Raw genomic sequence first — 20,147 nt, forward strand, 5'->3', positions numbered from 1 at the left:
TGTAGAAAGTCAAAAACGAGAAGTGCTGCCGGGAAAATGAAGCAAGGAGGGGCATGGGAGGCCTTTAGTGCCACTATCTGAGCACGTTCTCACAGTTTTCAGATCTACCAGTCAGTCTGATTAAAACTATTTTTCACCTCAAATCAGTGGTATTTCCGGAGAATGCACAGCCCTGCTTAGCAGCAGGCGTGCTCATGGAGAGGTCGCCCTCTACTGGCCCAAACTATCACTACAAACCAAAGAACTGAGGATGCTTGAAGAAGTAATGCAATGTTGCAGTAAAATTTATATTAAACATTAAAAAAATTGGCTTGTTTTATAAAACAGCCCTGAAAAACTAAAGCTCAACAGAATCCTCTAGTCTGGTTGGGCATTCTTTTTTTTTTTTAATTTTTTTTAACATTTATTTATTATTGAGAGACAGAGAGAGCACATGAGCAGGGGAGGGGCAGAGAGAGGGAGACACAGAATCTGAAGCAGGCTCCAGGCTCCGAGCTGTCAGCACAGAGCCCGACGTGGGGCTTGAACCCACAGACCGCGAGATCATGACCTGAGCTGAAGTCGGCCGCCTAACCGACTGAGCCACCCAGGTGCCCCCTGGTTGGGCATTCTTAAAAGGTCAGGAGGTGATGGTGAGGAGGCAGGCAGGCTGCCTCCCTCTTACAGCTCCTAGGCCAGTCTGAGCCAGGGCCTTCTCTGTGGCAGGGGCTGTTGCCCCACAAGGAGAGGAGCTAAGCCACTCATGTCCGGATCCTAGTGCCCCACACAGAAGCAGGCACACAGTGGGAGGAAAGAATAAACTGATACAGATGCTCCTAGGAGCCAACACCTGCACCCACTCATCACGTACTTGCTGAGTAACTACTGAGTGTCCGGACTTCTAAGCACCAGACAGCCCTGAGGGCAGACAAAAGTCCCTGTGCTTGTGGAGCTAACACTTCAGTGGAGGGAGGCAGAAAATAAGCACCATAAATAACAAAATTATTACACAGGATGTCAGAAGGCAGTAAGTATTGTGAGGGAAACAAGACAGGGGCAGGAGTGCTGGGAGAAGGGGGCTGGGTCAGGGAAAGTGGGGTTAGCTGGGAATTTTGGGGTTAAAGAAAGACTCAAAGGGTGAGGGTGACACTGAAGAAAGATTTAATCTTAAGACTTGGGTTCAAATCCCATCTCCTTCTGGCTATTACCCTTGGTGTTTAACTCCTTCATTTTAAACTCCTGGCCTATACCCGAAACTAATGTCACACAGTGTGTCAACTATACTTCAATTACAAAAGAGAAAAGAAAAGAAAAAAAAAAGAGGCTCCTGACCTGCAGGAACAATACCAATCAATTTGGGGGGCAGTGGTCACTGCGAGAGAACACTAGGGCTGTGGAGTCCAATCTCAGTTTGAATTGAATACCACCTATGCTCAGGCAGTGCAGACTAGCTGGTGAGAGGAAGCACCCTATAGTCAGGGTGTCAGGGATTCAACCCAGGCTATGGCACTTCCTGGCTCTCTGACCTTGAACAATTACTATACTTCTCTGTGTCTCAAGTTCATCCTCTGTAAAATGAGGGTTATAATGAGATTTATATGATTTAAGTTATGTAAAGTGCACATATTAAGCACTCAATACATGTCAGCTCTTAATATCACTACTTGTTGGTGTCCCACAGAAATCCTTAGGCTCAAAGCTAATCCCCAATGTGCTGGTATTTGGAGGTGGGGTCTTTGGGAGGTGAGTAGGTCATGTGGGTGGAGCCCTCATGAATGGTATTTGTGCCCTTATAAAAGAGGTCCCAGAGAGCTCCCTTGGCCCTTTCACCATGGAGGACACAGTGAAAAGATGGCCATCTATGACTATGAACCAAGAAGCAGGTCCTCACCAGACACCAAATCTGCAAGCACCTTGATCTTGGACTTCCTAGCCTCCAAAACTTTGAAAACTGAATCTGTATTTGTTTAAGCCACTCAGTCTACGGAATTTTTGTTCTAGCAGCCCAAATGGACTAGAATACCACTTAAGAGACGGATGACCCTGGGCAGGTTTCTTAACCTCTCTGAGCCTTCATTTCCTCCTATGAAGAGGGAGTTATGATATCTACCTCACAACGTTAATGCAAGGATTAAATGTGATTTTATACACACACATTCACACGTACACACACAGATTTGCCAGGCAGTATGCTAAATTATACACGCATCTTTCTTGTAATCTGCACTCAAGGTAGGTACTATTATTATTCCCACTCTGCAGACAAGGAAGCTGAAGCAGAGACTGGTTATGTAACCTGCTCCAGGTCACATGGCCGGGTAAGAGGTAGTGCCAGGTCTGAACACTGGTGGCCTGGCTTGGACCTCAGTCCTTCCTTCCGACACACCAGGGCTGCCTTGAGTGACAGTCCTTGGGTTCAGCTGACACTCTCCTGACCATCTCCATCCCTGGCCATGAACACTCTCGATTTGGCCTCCTCAGAACTACCCTCCCTTGGCTCTTCCACCCGCAGGTTCCGCAAGCTTCCGTGCACGGCCAGGAGATTTGAAGGCAGAGAGGCATACCCAAGCCCTGTCGGCTTCCTGTCTGTGAACAAGGCATGAGCAGCCTCATTACCTTTTAATCTTTGCACGGGACGTGGGTATGATTAGTCACGTTTTGTACACAAAAACACCAAGGCTCAGAGAAGCGAGTGATTAGGCTAGCATCACCCAGCAGGGAAGCAAGTGACTCAAACTCTGGACTGCTTGACCCCAATGCCTTTAGCTCCTACCTAAAGGACAACAAAGGACCCCACCCCCTGCCAGACTCCTGCGTGACTATGGCTGCCTGGCAGCCAGGGGCAACCTCTTCTTAAAGATAGCATTCTGGTTGTGTCCCTTCTGTGACTTCCATGTGCTTACAATAAAGCCCAGCTCTTCTGCAGCAGCCACAGTGACCACCTGTCCACCGCTAACCGCTCTGGGTTTCTTCCAGCCCCCTGACCTTTGTTCCTGCTGTACCCTCTGCCAGAATGATTCCCTCTGGGCTCTCCCCCTACTTAGCTCTTAACTACCTTCAGGTCTCAGCTAAATACCCCAACCTCAGAGAAGCCCTCCCTGGCCTCTGACACCAGGGCAGGCCCCCATTCTGTGTTCTCATCTTTCTGTGCACTTTTTTTTTTAACATATAAAAGCAATGTATTTTTTGTGTGGTGAAACGTACATCATAAAATTTGCCATTTTAATCATTTTTAAATGTACAGCTTGGTATACTCACATTAAATACATTCATGTGGTTGTGGAAGCATCATCACCATCCATCTCCAGAACTTTCTACTCTTCCCCAACCACAACTATATACCCATTAAACATGAACTCCCCACTTCCTCTCTCCCAGCTCCTGGCAACCACTGTTCTATGTTTCTCTCTCTATGAATTTGACTACTCTAGGTCCCCTCATGTAAGTGGAATCATACAGTTTTTGCCCTTTAGTGACTGGTTTATTTCATTTAGCATAATGTCCCAAAGGTTCATCCAGATTGTGGTGTGTGTCAAAATTTCTTTCTGGATGAACAATATTCAGTTTTTCCAGACACACTTTCCATGCGTTTTTGCACCCTCATTTGTCCTCACGTATGGTTTGTCAGTCCATGAGACAGGACCTGATCACTCATGCTCACTGCCAAACCCTCACAGAGAACACTACCTGCACCCGGAAGGTGCTTGTTGCAGATTTGTGGAGTAAACGAATGAACACTCTGGATGTTTCCAGGGCTCTACCTTCGACCCTTTGCTCTCACTCTACTTAGGTGGCTTGAGTAAATTTGTCCTCAACAATGTCTACCAGGCCCTACTTCAGCTCAGATCCAGGTTCTCTGTCCTGGGCCTCAGACCCTCATATGCATCCTGGCTCCAGGGCCTTCCCACATCTGAACCTGAACTTGCCATCTTGCCCCACCTTTCACAGGTGGAGTTCCTATAGTGCTTCAGTCACCCAGACCGGGAGCCCAGGTCTCATCCTGGGCTTCCCCACCTTGCCCCTCACAACCAACCACTTACCATGCCTGGCCTGACCACTCCACTTCCTGAATCTCTGTCCCCAACTCTCCCTCCCTGTTGCCTCTGCCTGGGTCTGGCCTCTCCTCCCCCACCCACCTTCAGTGGCCTTGGCCTCCTCTTCCACTGCCCACCTTCCTAGGAGTCAGAAAGATGTTGTAAAGTATGAGTCAGGCTATATGCCACCCCTGCTCAAAGCCCTTCACTGATTCTCCAGGGCCCCTGGTAGAGCCCAAACCTTCTTCCTGGTATGCAAGGTCCTTACCATGTGGCCCCTGCTGGCTCCCCCAGCATCACCATAGGACCAACCCTCTGTGCTCTGTGCCAGCCACATGGACCTCCAAAAGTGCAGGCCTCTCCTACTCAACTCTGCACAAGCTGTTCCTGCTGCTGAGAAGACAGGTCAGGAAGAAGCTAGCACCTCCTCCAGGGAAAATTCCCTGACCCCATGCCTCACAGGTGCCCTCTCAATGCTTTCACAGTGACCATATACTCAGCTATGTCCCCGACAGGACTATGAACTCCTGTGGCAGTGGCTTGTCTCTCTTATTCGCCCCTGTGCTGCCTACACCTGGAACAGGACCTGGCACACAACAGGTACTCAACATTTTATTCCATTCAACAAATATTTTCCCAATCAATGAACAAAATGGAAGGAGGTACACTGGGGGTGGGTCACAGATCTAAGCTCAGGCACCAGGGCTGCCAGAGGTAGGTGGCAGAACAGTAAAAGGAGGGAGCACCTGCCCTGGGGTGGCCTGGTCTAGTCTCATTAAGACCCCTCTAAGATCTCTCCTGCCCTGGAGGGGGGGCATCCTCCTCTGGGGCAGTCACATGAGAGGGGTTCTCCATGGAAGGGTGATGTGTCCCAGGGTCATTCCTCTCTTCTCTAGCCTCCATCCCCTGTCCACAAAGTGGGTTTGTTTCCATATGTTTGACAGCCTTCTAGACTCAGAATGGCCACTCTCAGGGGCCTGGACCAGCCTCAAGCCTCACCTGCATCAGGGTTCGCAGCGACTCCACGTATGACTGCTCTGTGTCCAGCAGGGTCATGGTCACGTGCTTCCGCATGTCCTTGGGGGACAGAAAACAGAGGGTGAGCAGTGCCTTGTTCCCCTCAGACCCCGCCACCTGCAGTCACGTAGACCCAGAGAACCTATCCACATCCTCTCCCTGGCCTTCAAGGCCTGCCTTCCCATCATCCAGGACTGTTGGCTGTTACCCCAAAGCACCGTAGACCTCCACTCTGTCAGGTCTTTGCTCAGACGCTCCCTGTGCAGGGAGGGCCCTCTAACCTGCATCTCAAACTCCTTCCTTTCCAGAGTATGCCCCTCAATCCTTCACCACCACCCCCATGACTGTTGGCAGACCTGGTTATCTACTGTTTACTTCATGGTTTTCTACTGGGCTCCTGGAAGGGACCCAAAACAATCAATAACTCTCACATTTGCAAAGGAAGATGCCTCCAGCCTACCCCCCACTCCAGCTGCCAACTCTGAAAACCCCACCTTCAGGATCCGTGCTGTGGGGTCAGACCCTACTAGGTTGGGCTTCAAACCATCCCTGAGCATGGAAACTGTGACCTCCTGCCACAGATGAAGAAAAGATGGCTCAGAAAGGTGAAGTCGGTGCCAAAGGTCACACAGCCAGGTGGGGGTAGGGTTCACCCACTCTCAGACAAGGCTAGATCCCAGGTCTCTTCGTAAAAAAAAGGTTAACTGAGCTCTACTCCACACCAAGCACTGCTCTAAGCATTATACATTATTTCATCCTTCTGACCACCCTGTGAGGTAGATAGATGTTATTCTTCTTCCCATTTTAGGGATGGGGGGGATAGGGAGGATGGGGAAAAGGAGCCCCAGAAACTAATGCCTCCATCCAAGAATCTGATGATCTACAGTAGAGTCCCTAAGGGGTTGCCCAGAATCTGCACCCACACCTCCAGGGATAGGGTGTGCATCCCTGACAGGGCAGTCTCTATTCAATGGGAAGGCTTTGCTAGAAGCCAGACACAGGATGCTTTCTCTGTGTTCAATTCCCTGAGACCCAGCTTACCAGTGGCCCCTTGCCACCAGTTCCTATACCTCTGGCCCACTCCTCCAGGAAGCCTTCCCAGATGGTACCAGCTCCAACAGCTTCCCTTCCTGGTGAGGGATTCCACTCCAGGTCACCTCTGAGTCCCTGGAGTGGTTCTGAGCAAGGCCTCCTCTGGGCCCCAGATCTCTGGGGCTTATTCTCCCCTCCCCACGTTTCCCCCAAGCCTTAGCTCAACTTAGCCAGGACATCTGTCTGGACCCTGTCTCAGTCTCCAGCCATCAAGGCTTGCTGGGTTTGAGTGTATATTCTTTGCATGTGGCAATGGAAGGTTAGGTGTCCATGTCTGTGGTATCCCTCCACTCCCCATCCCTGGAGCCTCTCGTGGTAGGGACTCAACCAGTGGAGGTGCCCTGGTCACTGTTCTGCACAGGGTCTATGTTTGCTGAGTAGACCCAAGCCCAAGGCCTGTTCGGCTTGCCTGATCCAGCCTGTGCTCACCCCTCTGCTCATGGTATGCCTGTCCTCCCTCTGACTCTCTCCCTTTGACCCAGGGACTTGGGGTCAGGTCTTTCCCCAAACCTGTCAACAATAAGACACACTCAGAAAAGTAGACCCCAGTGCTAGGAACTTAGGGTTGGGAGGTGTGAATGACTCTCCAATGAGGGAGGGGAGGAGACTGGCTCTGCTCCATTCCCACCAGCTGCAGACTCTGTTTGGTGAGAAGACACTGGGCCCTGCCGTAGAGCCTCCAGCCCTCAGATCATCTAGCCTCAGTGATTTGAAGGCGTTTAGAACACCTGGGCAGCTTCCAGTGGGAGGGAAGACCAGCTGGGCTCACCTTAGGATGGAGACTTTGGGAGAGCATCAAGGACCAGAAGGGCCCCCCAAGAAAAAGCCCAGATGCCCAATCTTCCCATTGTCCCTCAGGGCCATCTCAGCATTTCACAGATATTTCCACCTCACACTCACAGCTCTGCATCATAGGTGTCATCATCTCTACTTGACAAGTGAGGAAGTCAAGTCAGAGAGGTGACTGGACTTGCCCAAAGTCACACAGCCACTGACCGACAGAGTGAGGACCCAAGTCTCTTTAGCCATCTCAAGCTCAGTCTGAGGGCCCAAGCACCCAGAGTTCTCACCCAGACTGACTGGCTAGCCATGGGCCACAGGGTCCCAGCCATACCTTTACTAGCTGTGTGACCTTGGGCCATCTAACTGCCTTGGGTTTTCACATTCTCCTCTATGAAATGGAAGGAATAAAGCCTCCCTCCCAGTACTGTGAAAGCAAAGAGCTGGGAAGCAGGGTAGCTCTCTCCACATACACTGGGTCTTCAATTCCCGGCTGGACAGGGAGTTCCCTTAGAGTAGAACCAGACCAGGCTCGGCCCTGGGCCGCACAGTCACCCTCCCCCCTCAGGTTCCCTGGACCTAGCCCTGCTATGCCCAGTGGTGAGGGTCATGGGCAGCGAGGCCTCCTGAGGGAGGCGGGTTGGTGCTGGGCCTGATGGGCCCAGAGGGCTGGGGTAACTCACACAGGGAGGCTGACGCTGCAACACCCGCCCTTCCCAGCCTCCTCCCTGCTTGAAAGCACAGTGGCTTGTCACTCAGCTGTCAGGTAGAGGCATAGAAAATAAGGCCAGCTCTCTGTCACTGCATGGAGTGCCCTTCTGCACGTGCCCAGACACGGGTGTGAGTGTATGTGGGGGTGGGGGAGCCAGGGGAAGCAAGAGACAGGCAATGCAGCTGTCAACCAGATCAGCAGGCCCACCTGTTCTGGGCGGGACAGCCCTGTAGGCCTAGCCTCCCCCAGAGCCCGTCACCCCTCAACAGCTCCATCCCTAGATCTTCACTATATGGAGCACTGAGGTGGGAGGGAGGATGGGGGGGGGGGGCTAAAGGGATACAGCAGGAAGACGGGGGGGGGGGGGCCCTCTCCTACCAGTAAGATTGGGACATGCTGACCCAAAGCTTAAAACCCTATATACACAGCATGAAGACAGAGACACACGTACACAGAAGAAGCTGTAAAGGCCAGACACTCCGCAAAGAGACGAAAAAGAAATGCAGCCAAGCCACCTAGCTGAGAACCAGGGCCTTCAGCCCAGAGATGTGAGGTGGTGGGGAGAAACACACACACCACAGCACAGGGAGCAGGGGGGGGGGGGCGGTGAACAGAACCATAGCCCCCACTGGAGCTCAGAAGAGCAGGATAATCAGAATCCAGGCCCAGAGAAACACACAAAGGCATGGAAAAAGCCCCTGGAAGCCTCTCCCTCCCCGTCCCCTGGAGAAGAGCACTGAGCCAGGAATGGGGACACCATAGCATGACACCTCCAAGGCCCAGCGGGTCCAGTGGCAGAGAGAGAATGGCAAGGGGGGGGGGGTGCTGGGAGCAAAATTGTCTACCCTCAACTTCCCATCCCCCCAGCACATATATATACCTGAGGACTGCAACAGGCCTGCAGGAAAGAGGCTGGTAAAACCTTCCCTTCCTGAGCCTGTGAACCCAGGATACCTCTGGAGACAGTCTCTGTCTACAGGCTGATCCATATCAGGCACTAAGTACCACTAGGCCTTGCTGAGGCTGGATCTCAGGGTACAGGCCTCTCACCCCAGTTGAGTTTACCAGCCCTTCTGCCATTCCAAGCTTGCATTCTGGTGGCACCAAACCTCAGCGCCCTGCCAGCCACACCACCCCTGCCATGGCTCCTCATACCTTCAATCTCCCTGCCCCCATCACTAGTCTCTGAGCCCCCAGGCCCGTGGCCACGCAGCTGGTGTGCCTGATCCGAGTTCCCAGTCCTGCGCTCTCAGTAGGACCCATGTCTCCCTCAGGCCCAGATCCGCTGAGTTCTAGGTTTTGACCCAGGTCCCTGGCTGTCTCTTCCCCTCCCCCTACCTGGGCCTCCCCAGGCTCCTCAGCGTCAGCACCGCTGCTCCTGGCGGGCTCCCCGGAGGCGGTGGCCGGGCCCAGATCGCGCATATCTTCCAGCGCGATGGTGAACTGGGCCAGGGTCTTCACCATCTGAAGCATGCGGCCGGGCCGCCGCCAGGGCGGAGATGCCGGGGCGGCGGGGGACGACGGGCCCCCTCTCTCCCACCGTCACTCCCTCCGGGGGCTCAGCCCCGCCGCAGCGGCTATCGCGGTGTCAGTTCCAGCGTAGATCTGATAGCGAAAACTCGGGCGGCGGCGCTGTTGCCTCCTCGGCTCAGCGAGTGCGCCCAGCGAGCCAGGCGCGCTTGGCGCCGCTGGCGCGGGGGAGGGGAGCGGAGGGGAGTCCCCGCCCTCGCCCACCCTGCTCCGCCCACCCTCTCAGAGCCGCCCAGTCTCCCCCAGCACGCAGCGGGCGGCCCGACCTCGTCCCCGCCGCTCCCCCACGCAGCGGCCTCCCTTTGCGGACCCATCCCCCTCTGAGGACGTAAGTCGGCGCACACCAGTCGACAAAGGCAAGTACACTGAGACATGCACGTTTTGTCCACACCTGTACCCACGCAGGCACACACAGGGGCATGCACGGATCTACACAGAAGAAGCCCATGTACATAGAAACTTGCCTTCCCGCCTTGATGTGTATACATGTTTGGGTGAAGGCCAAGGGCACACACATCAACGTAGTCCCATACAGACCCTGACACACATGAACCCGACCCAGTGCTGCACAGTGGCACACGCTTCTGTCTTCACACAACTATAATCCAGCACAAACAGGCACACATACTTAGGGATGCGCATCTCTGGAAACTGACATTGTTCTCCCATCCAGGGGCAAAGCATTAAGGGCCTCATAAAGGAAAGAGACGACACTGAGTCATGCCTACTCCCACCCCACCCAGTTGACCTGAATCCTGTATTTGAGACAGTCTCAGAGAATTCCAGTCCTATCCCCCTTCACCTCACCCCCCATCATGAGGAGGGGTTCGGGCATTTACAACCCCCACCACATCGCTAGATGATGCTTCAGAATGTTTCCAAGCATGATCCCCAGGATCTGTTCCTCAAATTGAAGGTGATGTCAGAACCCATCCCAGAACCACTTAATCAGGAGAGGGGGCAGGGTGAGCTTTGTTTCATACTAGCTGCCACCTCCTACCAAGGGGCTCTCATGCACCCTGCAGCTGACTGGGGATCCGTCTGCTGTGCCTCAGCTCTGCTGACCTTATACTCCTTTAGTGTATGAGGTCTCCCACACTCAACAAACTCCTGATGCCCTCCCCCAAACCTGCTTTCCCTTGGGTTTCCTGCACAGTGGAGATCTTCTGACCCTATTGCCCAAGGCAGTTCCCTCTATCCCTCTCTCGCCTTGTTTGATATGCCCCAACCATTTTTTTTAATGTTTATTATTTATTTTTGAGAGAGAGAGAGAGCACGCACGCACGAGTGGGGTGGGGGGGCAGAGAGAGAGGGAGACACAGAATCCAAAGCAGGCTACAGGCTCCTAGCTGTTAGCAGCACAGAGCCTGATGCGGGGCTTGAACCTATGGACCGAGAGATCATGACCTGAGCCAAAATGGGACATTCAACTGACTGAGCCACCCAGGTGCCCCCAACCATTTCTGTTTTATCTCCTAGAAACAGACCAGGCTCTCTCCTGCCTCAGGGCCTTGGCGGACACCTTTTCCCTCTTCTAGGAGTGTTTTTGCTTTTCCTTTAAGATTAATCTTAGTGTAAATGTTACCTCCTCAGGGAAGCCCTCCCTGATCCTCAGATTAGGCCAGGTACACCTGCTCTGTGCTCTCAAAGATTCTCAGTTTTTCTTAACCAGGTATCACAGTTTGTAATTACACATTTGAGCAATTGCTAGATTGATGACCATCTCCTCCCAGGAGACTGTAGGTTCCCTGAGGGCCGGGGTCCATGTCCCTTTTGTGAACCACAGTGTTCTGCACATAGATGTTGGCTAATACACTAAGCAGTCATCACAGGGAGGCAAACCTTGCAATTCCCTGCTCACGAACCTCCCCTGGCAGTCCCATGGCACAGGATCAACCCCTCTTGCTGGCCCTTGCAGCCTCCTATGCTGCTTGGCCCTCCTGCCACCTTCCCCTGTTTAGCCCTCAACCAGGTGAATCCACATCCTACAGCCCCGTCCAAGGGTATTATTTCTCATCCTCTCCTGAGAGGGCAGGACATGGACCTAGCAGCACTGGCCTCCTCAGGGAGTCCAAAATGTCCAAAACTAAAATTTTAACTCCTCAACAGACAATCCCAAAGAAGTCAACGATGAAAACAAGAACAGAGAATTCCAAGAGAGTAGAAAGAGAAAACAGGTGTGACCCCCACCTGGCAAGGGCTCCCAGAGCAGTGAGGCTACATTAGGGGGCAGAGCCTGACACATGAGAAGTGCTTGCTAAGTTTGTGCTGCCTAAACAATTGGTGAACCCATCTGTCTCTCCTGTGTCCCATGAGGGCCTGGCCCAGAGTAACCCCTAAGCCAGTTTGTTGAATGAAAGAATGAATGAAAGCATGAGGGTGTGCTCTGCACCAACTCCCTTGCTGGTCCCTCTATGGCAATGGCTCTCAAAGTGCAGGCCCTGTGTACCTCCAGGAAATGTGTTAGAAATGCATATTCTCAACTCCCCCCCGCAAACTACCCTATTGACCTGACCTGAAACTCTGTATGGGGCCCAGCAATCTGTGCACTGGCAGCACAGAGCCTTCAAGGCCTAGAGCCTGCCTGGCCACCACATCCCCTCTCAGGGCACATGTCCTGGCCAAGCCCCTTCTGCCCCTGGTAGGCGGAACAAGGGTCCTCCAGGAGGGCCCCAAGCCCTCCTCTGCCTCTAGTTTGAACCAAGAATTCCAGTGAGTCCATCTGCTTCTTACCCTCCCAATGGGATGGATTATGGACTTCCCTGGGGGTGGGGCTTACAGTTCTCCTCCTCTCAGGGCTGGGCACATGGGGGGAGGGTTTGGAACAGCCAGACCAGTTGACTGAGTGATGATGTGAGCACAGAGGATGGACACACCCCGTGGACACATCTAAACAGCCAGGTCCCAAAGATAATCCCACACTAGGAGGAGGACTGTGGTTTGAGGGCCCATCTCTGGCCCATTGCTTGATCACTCTGGCTAGTTAATCCACAGCTGGCTTTCTCTCAGAGCACCTCCTCCTCCATCTGACCCTCTCTCCAGCTAAATGATCTGGGGCCTCATTTCCTCTGAGTTTTTGGGAGGCAGTGCATAGCTTGTTAGTAAGGTGCATCCATTCCTTACTTCAGTAGGACCAGGCCCTGCACAGATGAATCCACTCTGGCTGGCATCCAGGAGCTCCCAGACAATACATAGGGCTCAGCAGAGGGAGTCACCTCTGCCTGGGGGGTAGAGGGTATTCAAGGAGGGCTTCCTGGAAGAGGCAGGGTTTGAACAACATTTGGAGGTCAAGAAATCCAGAGGCATGTGGGTGCCCAGATGGCAGAGTTCAGGAGGCCGCTGCCCTGGAGAAGGGGGCTGGGCTTGATGCTAAGGCACTGTGTGCTGCAGCTTCATTAAGATGGCTAATTACATCCAAGCCTGTTGCCATGGCAACAGGGGAGCTAGTGGGGTGGGGAAAGGAAGCTGAGAGAAGGAACAGGAACATATAGCTGCTGAATCAGAGTTTCCAGGCATCACCCCCACAAAGGCATGGGCATTGGAGCCCCTCAGAGTGAGGTCAGCTGGGAAGGGGGCTGGGGGCACCATGTATGTCCAGAACACCCCTGAGCAGGTCTGGTTCTGTTATTGTTCCACTGAACTCCCCTTTTAGGTACTGATGTCTCTTTTCCTTTTGGGTATCTATGGTTGTTTGGAGTGGGTCTGGCTCAGAATAGTTTTTATAAGTATATGAGGTGGTTGGTAAGGGCCCTCCTCTCCATACTGCATACCGCACACCCCACCACAACACATATACCACCCTCCTCCCACCAAACAGCTCCTATCCTCCTTAGTCAAGGGAAGGTGAGAGGGGACAAAAGGGCTCTGCTCCACAAGACCACCACCCCACTAGGATAAGCAGGTTGGGCACCCCAGTTGGGTGGGACCACCCTTCTGCTAGTCCTGGGGAACACCTAACCCTCCCTACCTCCCCCCAGTAAGCTGATATTGCCCCATCTCTAAAAGAAATCCAATACCTTGTTTACCTGCCTCCAGACACATCTCCCACTGTGGGCTCCACCAAGACCTCCTACAAGACTTCTTGCCCACTTGGGGCCACTTGGTCCTCCTGCAGCTAGTGCTGGACCAACTGGGGCCCAGTCATGAGAAAGGACACATGGATGGACAAATGGATGGGTAATAAGTAATGGCTGACTAAATGAATAGGATGATCATAGGTGAATAACTAAGTGGAGGGGTGAATAGAATGATGAATCAGTAACAAATGAACACACAAATGGCTACACGGACACACGGTTCAATAGATGGGTAATTAACTGAGTTTTAATTTTATTCATTTGTTGATTAGTTCAACAAGTATTTATTGAGTAACTACCAGGTACCAAGCACTACGCTGGGGATTTAATTTTTTCAAGTTTATTTATTTATTTTGAGAGAGAGAGAGAGAGAGAGAGAGAAAGCATGAGTGGGGGGTGGGGCAGAAACAGAGGGAGACAGAATCTAAGAATCCTAAGCAGGATCTGCACGGTCAGCTCAGAGTCCAATGCAGGGCTCAAACTCATGAACCATGAGATCATGACCTGAGCCAAAGTCAGATGCTTAACCAACTGAACCATCCAGACACTCCTATGCTGGGGATTTAAAGATAAGAAAAGAGGTCTATGCCCTGCTGGGTACCACAGTCTAAGTGGGAAGATAGGAATTGAAAAAGGAATGACAAATGCAAGGCAGGTTCTGGGGCAGTGGGTCTCATCAGGCTCCTGTGGGGTGGGGAGGGGTCTCCAGCCTTTCATATCTGCACAGCTCTGTATGAGTACTTGCCACAGAGGGTCTGGACCCCAGAGCTGCCCAAACCAGATTGGGAACACCATAATCTTAGAATCCTCACCATCACTAATGCTGTTTGAACACTTTTCAGGTGTCAAGCACCCCATCATTGCTTTCCAAGCCCTGGCTCCTTTAATCTCCACAGGAGCCCTACATCAAAGGCTGTTATTGTTTCTCCTCTATTTTACAAACGAGGAAACTGAGGCTCAGAGTGGTCACCTGACTGATAAGGGGTGCATCTGAGGTGACTGTCTCCAGGGCCCATGCTCTTAAAACCACCCCCTCCCCTGTGAGGAGAGCCCCTCTCCACCTCCCCTTAGCCTTGTGCACTCAGCTTGGCCTCCCCCACCTTCCTGGTGCACTAGTCTGCATTACCTTTCTCCAGCCTCATTTGTACCGAGATGATTACATAAACAGGTTCTCCTGACGCAGAATGGTTTGGGTGGAAAACAAAATGCTGTCAACAGGCAATGCTGGAATCAAGGAGGATGCTCTTCTCTGGGAACCAAGCCCTGGCTAATTGCCCAGATGGACTGTCTGCCCTTCCTGACCCCATCAATGTCCACCGTTATGGGAACTGAACGTTCCCAACCTAGTGGGCTATTCATTTCACTGATGGTGCTGCCCTCCTCAGGTCCTCAGGTTCATCAATGAGACCAAAGTTCCAAAAGAGGGACTTCTTGGCATAGAAATTAAGAGGGCAGACTCTGAAGCCAGACAGCTTGGCCTCACATCCCTGGCTCTACCACTTACTAGTAATGTGACCTTGAACAAGCCACTTCTCCTCTTGGGGCACCAGTATCTCCATCTGTTCTTGTCTGAGACCCCTTCCCTATTCTTCCTGTCATTTGTCCCTTCCCCCTGCCTTCCCAGGTCATGGCCTATCCCCTATAGACACTCTCTTCCGGAAGGAGGAGCCTCTCAAGGCTCCACCAAGTTCCCAAGCCTCATAGGCAACTTCAAGGGCAGTGTCCAAGCCACAGAGCTCCCTCGGGACTGGCTGCTCAGCGTGGGTCCAAGAATTCTGGGGAATATGTTTGGGAATGGGAAGGAGAGATCAAGGACCGAAGGAGCCTCAGGTCCTTCCTGCCACAGGAAGGCCACTGCCCTGCTGAGGTGGGACTGTGTGCACCTGGAGGTGGGACTGTGAGTGACACAATGTGTGTCTCATCTGTGCGGACTCACCCACATGTCTGTGTATACTCTTGTCAGTGGTCTTCTGTGACCATGTGACTGTACAGCCCATCAGTGGGTGATAGTCCGTTTGCTTCCATGGCAGAAATGAAAAGTGAGGGCCACTTCAATAATATTCAAAAGTAGCTATAGCTGGGGAGTCTGGGTAGCTCAGTTGGTTAGGTGTCTGACTCTCCATTTCAACTCAGGTCATGATCTCTCGGTTCATGAGATCGAGCCCCATGCCGGGTTCCAGGCTAATAGTGCACAGCCTGCTTGGGATTCTCTCTCCCTCTCTCTCTGCTCCTTCATTGCTCATGCACGTGCTCATGCTCTCTCTCTCAAACTAAATAAATAAACTTAAAAAAAAAAAAAAAGCTATAGCTGTTGTTTCCTGAGCACTAAATATGTGCCAGGCACAGGCTAAGACTTTACATCACTGTCTTATTTTATCCTCTTAACCACCCCCAGGAAGGTTTGGCAGATTGCATTTTTCAAAGATAGCTATCACAATATTTTCCATGCCACATGCTCTTCTTGTAGTGTGGTACTGACACTCTTCCATAGAGTGATGAGGTTTATGTCTCCTCCCCCTTGAAACTGGCTGACCTTTGTGACTGCCTCAATTAACAGAATATAGCAGAAAAGATACTATGTGACATCCAAAGCCAGGCCATAAAAATGCCATGTACTTCCACCTTGCTCTCTTGGGTCACTCATTCCTGAAACCCGGCTGCCAGGTTGTGTGGAAGCCCAGGTCACATGCAGAGGCCTGTGTATAGTGTTCTAGCTGACCACCTAGATAAGGTCCCACCCAAATACCAGCACGATTGCCAGACCTACGAATGAGGATGCCTTCAAGGTAATTCCAGCGCAGTCACTATGTGGCTGCAACTGCATGAAAGACTGAGTGAGAGCTACCTAGCTGGGGAAACTGAGGCTCAGAGAGGTAACGATGGCCATACAGCCAATAAGTGGCATAGCTGGGGTAAAAACCCAAGGTTCTTAATTTCCTAAAGGGAGGAAGGAAGGAAGAGGATAATATCTGCACAGACCTAGATTTCATCTACTGGCCCAGAGGAGTCCAGCTGGGACTCCAACCTCAGCAGCACTAGAAAATCTCACCACTCCTTCTAGAAACTGACCCTGATAGCTGACAAGAGGTTCAAGGTGGCAGCTCTCACTCCCTGTGCTGGGGCTCAGGGCCAATTTCTGGCTGATGAACTGTGCCGGCCACCTCTCAACCCAGAAGAGACACCTCCACCCACTGCACTCCTGAGCCCCTCCTGGGCCTCCAGGAATGACGTGCACTCCCCACAACCTTGGTGGGGTCTTACTTTTACTACCAGCTCCTGTTTAGTGAGGTGCTGTTCCTCATGCATTATCTCATTTAATCCTGACACCAATCCTCTAAGTTATGGATAATATTACCTCCATCTTAAAAATGAGTAAACAAAGCCTCCAAGAACTGAAGCAACGTGCCCGAGGTCAAGAAGTTAGACATGGCAAAGCTGGGATTTGATGCCACGTCAAGTGACTTCACCAGGGTCACAGAGCACATAAATGAGTCAAGCCAAGCCCAGAATCCCTTGAACTAGAATACAAGCTGTATTCTCTTTCCTGGATGATTGGCAACAATAGGAGACATGGAAATAGGAGGAAGGTCTCTCTGTGTCCGCCACCTCCACCACTATAAGGTCCAAAAAGGCAGAGACCAGGTCTCTCTGTGTTCATACCTGTGTCCCTGACATACACTAGGTGCACAACACAAATGTGTCAAATGACTGACTCGCTCTGTGACTAAGCAGAGTTGCTCCCCAGTCTGGGATCAGGTCCCCCTCTGATCAGGGTTCAGAGTGGACTCTAAATTCCTCACCATGCTCCCTGAAGGAGGTGGTAAGTGAGGTCACGCCAGAGACAGCCAATGGACAGCCTGGCCATCCTCCTAGATTTCCTGTGCCAGGCAGGACCTTAGTGAGAAAGCTTGGGCTCCAGAACTGCACTTTTGCCAGACACCCACAGATGGCAGCAGAGGCCTGCATGGCAGAGGCTGTGGGGCATGTGGTTTGAATTTAACTGGTCTTTTTTCATGTGGGTTTTTTCCCTTTATTCTTCTCTGCCCTCCCCCATCGCCACTTAATTTCAAGAAGATACAGCTGGACCTTCCAGCTTGGGAAGGAAGAGTTTCTTAACATCAAGGATAATGGCCGGAAGCAGGAGGTGGGGGGTAGGTGGATAGACAGACTCCAACAGATGTGAAAAACACCTCCTGACCAGCTAAGAAATTCTGAATTTACTCATTTCCAGGGCCCGAGAGGCTAGACTGTCATCTCCACTTTTCAGGTAGAGAAACTGAAACCCAGATCTTCCGGGACCTACATCTGAGTCTGAGAGGCCAAGTTGGCCCACTCTTGGCAGCCAGGGGTGGGGAGCAGGGATACCATTGGGAATCTAATGAAGCCTTAGAGCAGGATTTGTTAAATCTGGCAACCCTAGCTCCCAGGAAATGCACCCACCCACCCCTGCGCACACTTCTGCCCGCAATAGTGGTCTGGCCTGTCGCCCCAGTCCTAGCTCAGAACCTGTGTGTGAGATTACCTCCCAGAACCCTCTCCTCTGAGCTTGATAAATTATTTCACTCAAAATGTCCAAACCTTGCACAGCATAGAACACTGCACAGGGATTTGGGCCCCTATGGTCTGGGTCCAGGGCTGTGACTTTCTGGCTACTGCAAACATTCCTTCCCTTCAGCCTCAGTTTCCCCACTTGGAAAATAAGAGTGAACACCTGCTGCACAGTAGGTGCTCTGCCAAGGAGGGCTCCCCTCCCTCATCTCCACCCAGTTCTCTAGCACGCAGGGAGGCTGGGGTAAGGGATCGTGGGAACGGAAGTTATCCAGTGTCTGTTTCCAGACCCTCCCGCGGGCTCCCTCCCTCCCTCGAACCCAGGCACAAGCTGAGGGGGGAGGTGGGCTCCATTTGTGTGTGTCTTCAGGGTGGGATGGGGTGTCCTGCCTCTAGAGCGGAAGATGACTCACTGGGCTGTTGGCCAGGCACCCTGGGAAAGGCCAGGCCTGCCTCAGGCCAGAGCCCCAGGGAGCTGAGAGGCAAGGAGGAGGGGGCAGGGCCTGCCTGAGTTGTAGATATAATCCTGGGGGCTCTCAAAGCCCGGCAGACAAAAGAGGCAATCTTCCCCACTTACAACGGTGCTAGAAACTATACTCGGACCACCAACGGCTCAGCCTGGGAAGCTTGAGGTGTTATCAGCTCCTACCAACCTACTAATCTGATCTCTGTTCTAGGTGTGGATGGTGCTGGAACAAAGGCAGAAGTGCTTCCTCCCCTCTGGAACTTGCAGACTTCAGTCTCCGTGCCTAGAACAGAGTCTGGCCCACAGTAAGTGCCCAGTACGTATTTGTGAATCAGTGAATGAATGAAAGTAAGTTTCTGTGTAATGAATGTGAACAGCAACCTTAGAATTCCCATGTTCAAGCCTTCCTTGAAGGAAGGAGCCAGAGACAGGACCATTCCTTCTCATTCTACATATAGGCAAATGTGGCTCAGAGAGGAAAGTGTCTTGAGATCCCCCAGGGCAGCAGGCAGTCAGCTGAGGCTAGAACTGGGCCCTTGGGGCTCTTTCACTAAATCTTGTCCAAAGGGTCCCAACCCACTGGGAGGCATTGAGGCCCCAACCTCCCCTGCCCCTACCCTATTCCAAGATCCAGGGGACACCCCAGGAGAGGAGCAAGTTGCATTCATCAGTCACTCTGGCCCTAAAGTACACCCTGTGTACCCTGACCCAACCCAGAGCCCAGGGAAGCTCCTCCCATCATACTAGACAAGCCCAGGGTGGTCAAGATGCCCAGGGACGGTGAACACGGTCTGTTCAACAATCCCTCCACCCCAGCCTCCAAGGGGCTGTCACTGGGTCTGGGCCATGCTGGTAGAAATGGGCTTTAGCTTGGGCTGACCAGCGGCTTCCAAGCCTTGCTGCTCTGTATCAGCAACTAGTGACCAGTCCTAATGCCTGGGCAGCCATAGTCGCCCATGTGTGCATGTGTATGTGCATGCACACGCAACAGGATTCACAGCTGGAAGTCAGACTGAGACAGGTCTACCTAGGTAGGCTCCACTGTCCCAAGCCGCCAGGACCAGGACTAAAACTCCCAGGAAGCTGTCCTGATATCCCAGATCTGGTGACTCCCCTTCTGTTCTGAGCAGCCTTGTGCTTCTGGAGTTGCAGCCTTGCTCTCCTGATACAGATAATAAGTGGCATCCATCATCCAGCACTTTACAGTTTACAAAATGCTTGCAGAGCCTAATCTCATCAGATCCTCACAGCAACTCAGGGGGGAAACCAAGGCTCAGTGGGGAGTCATAACTTGCTCAGGTTCTTGAGGTGGCAAGGCTAGGGCTCAAATCCTCCCCTCTGCCACTAACCTGCTGTGCCTAGGACAAAAAGAGAGCAATAGCATACAAACAGAAGTTAATCTATCTGGAGGTGTTCCTTCATGCTGTTTACAAGTATTTATTTTAATCTGCAGCTAGGCCTCCTGGGTGGGCCCTATTGTTACCCTGCTGTATATAAGAGGAGATGGGCACAGAGAAGTTAAGGACTGGGCTCAAGGTCTCATAGCAGACAGGATTTGTGCCCACAGGGCACCCCAGGGTCGGGATATCCACATCTACTCCTCGGTGCAGGAGAGGAGGCATCTTCTAGTCCAGGGGATAGCAGCAGCAGAAGAGGACAAGGATACTCACACTGCCTTCTTCACAACAGCGGGAAGTGACCACAAAGCTGTGTGAATCATGCACTTATGGAGTTCTTTAAAATGCCATGGAGAAATGTCCAGTGTAATATTAAGTGAAAGAAGCAAGAAGCATACATACTGCACCATCTCCACGTTACAAAATATACATACGCAGACATACATATGGATGTATATGTACATATACAGAGACTACACTGTGCTGGTGGCTGCCCCAACCTCCAGGAGGCCCACA

General features: G+C 52.1%; 1 protein-coding gene across 2 annotated transcripts in view; it reads right to left on the bottom strand.

The window, feature by feature from the left end:
* ARHGEF17 (Rho guanine nucleotide exchange factor 17) overlaps window positions 1–20,147 on the bottom strand; it is a 58,193-nt gene that overhangs the window by 14,803 nt on the left and 23,243 nt on the right. For both annotated transcript variants that reach the window (XM_042958366.1, XM_042958367.1), the window contains exon 2: window positions 5,013–5,090. In XM_042958366.1, the coding sequence (XP_042814300.1) occupies window positions 5,013–5,090 (78 nt within the window). The remainder of the gene's footprint in view (window positions 1–5,012; window positions 5,091–20,147) is intronic.

The sequence above is a fragment of the Panthera tigris genome, chromosome D1, assembly GCF_018350195.1.
Source record: "Panthera tigris isolate Pti1 chromosome D1, P.tigris_Pti1_mat1.1, whole genome shotgun sequence".
NCBI classification, from domain to species: domain Eukaryota; kingdom Metazoa; phylum Chordata; class Mammalia; order Carnivora; family Felidae; genus Panthera; species Panthera tigris.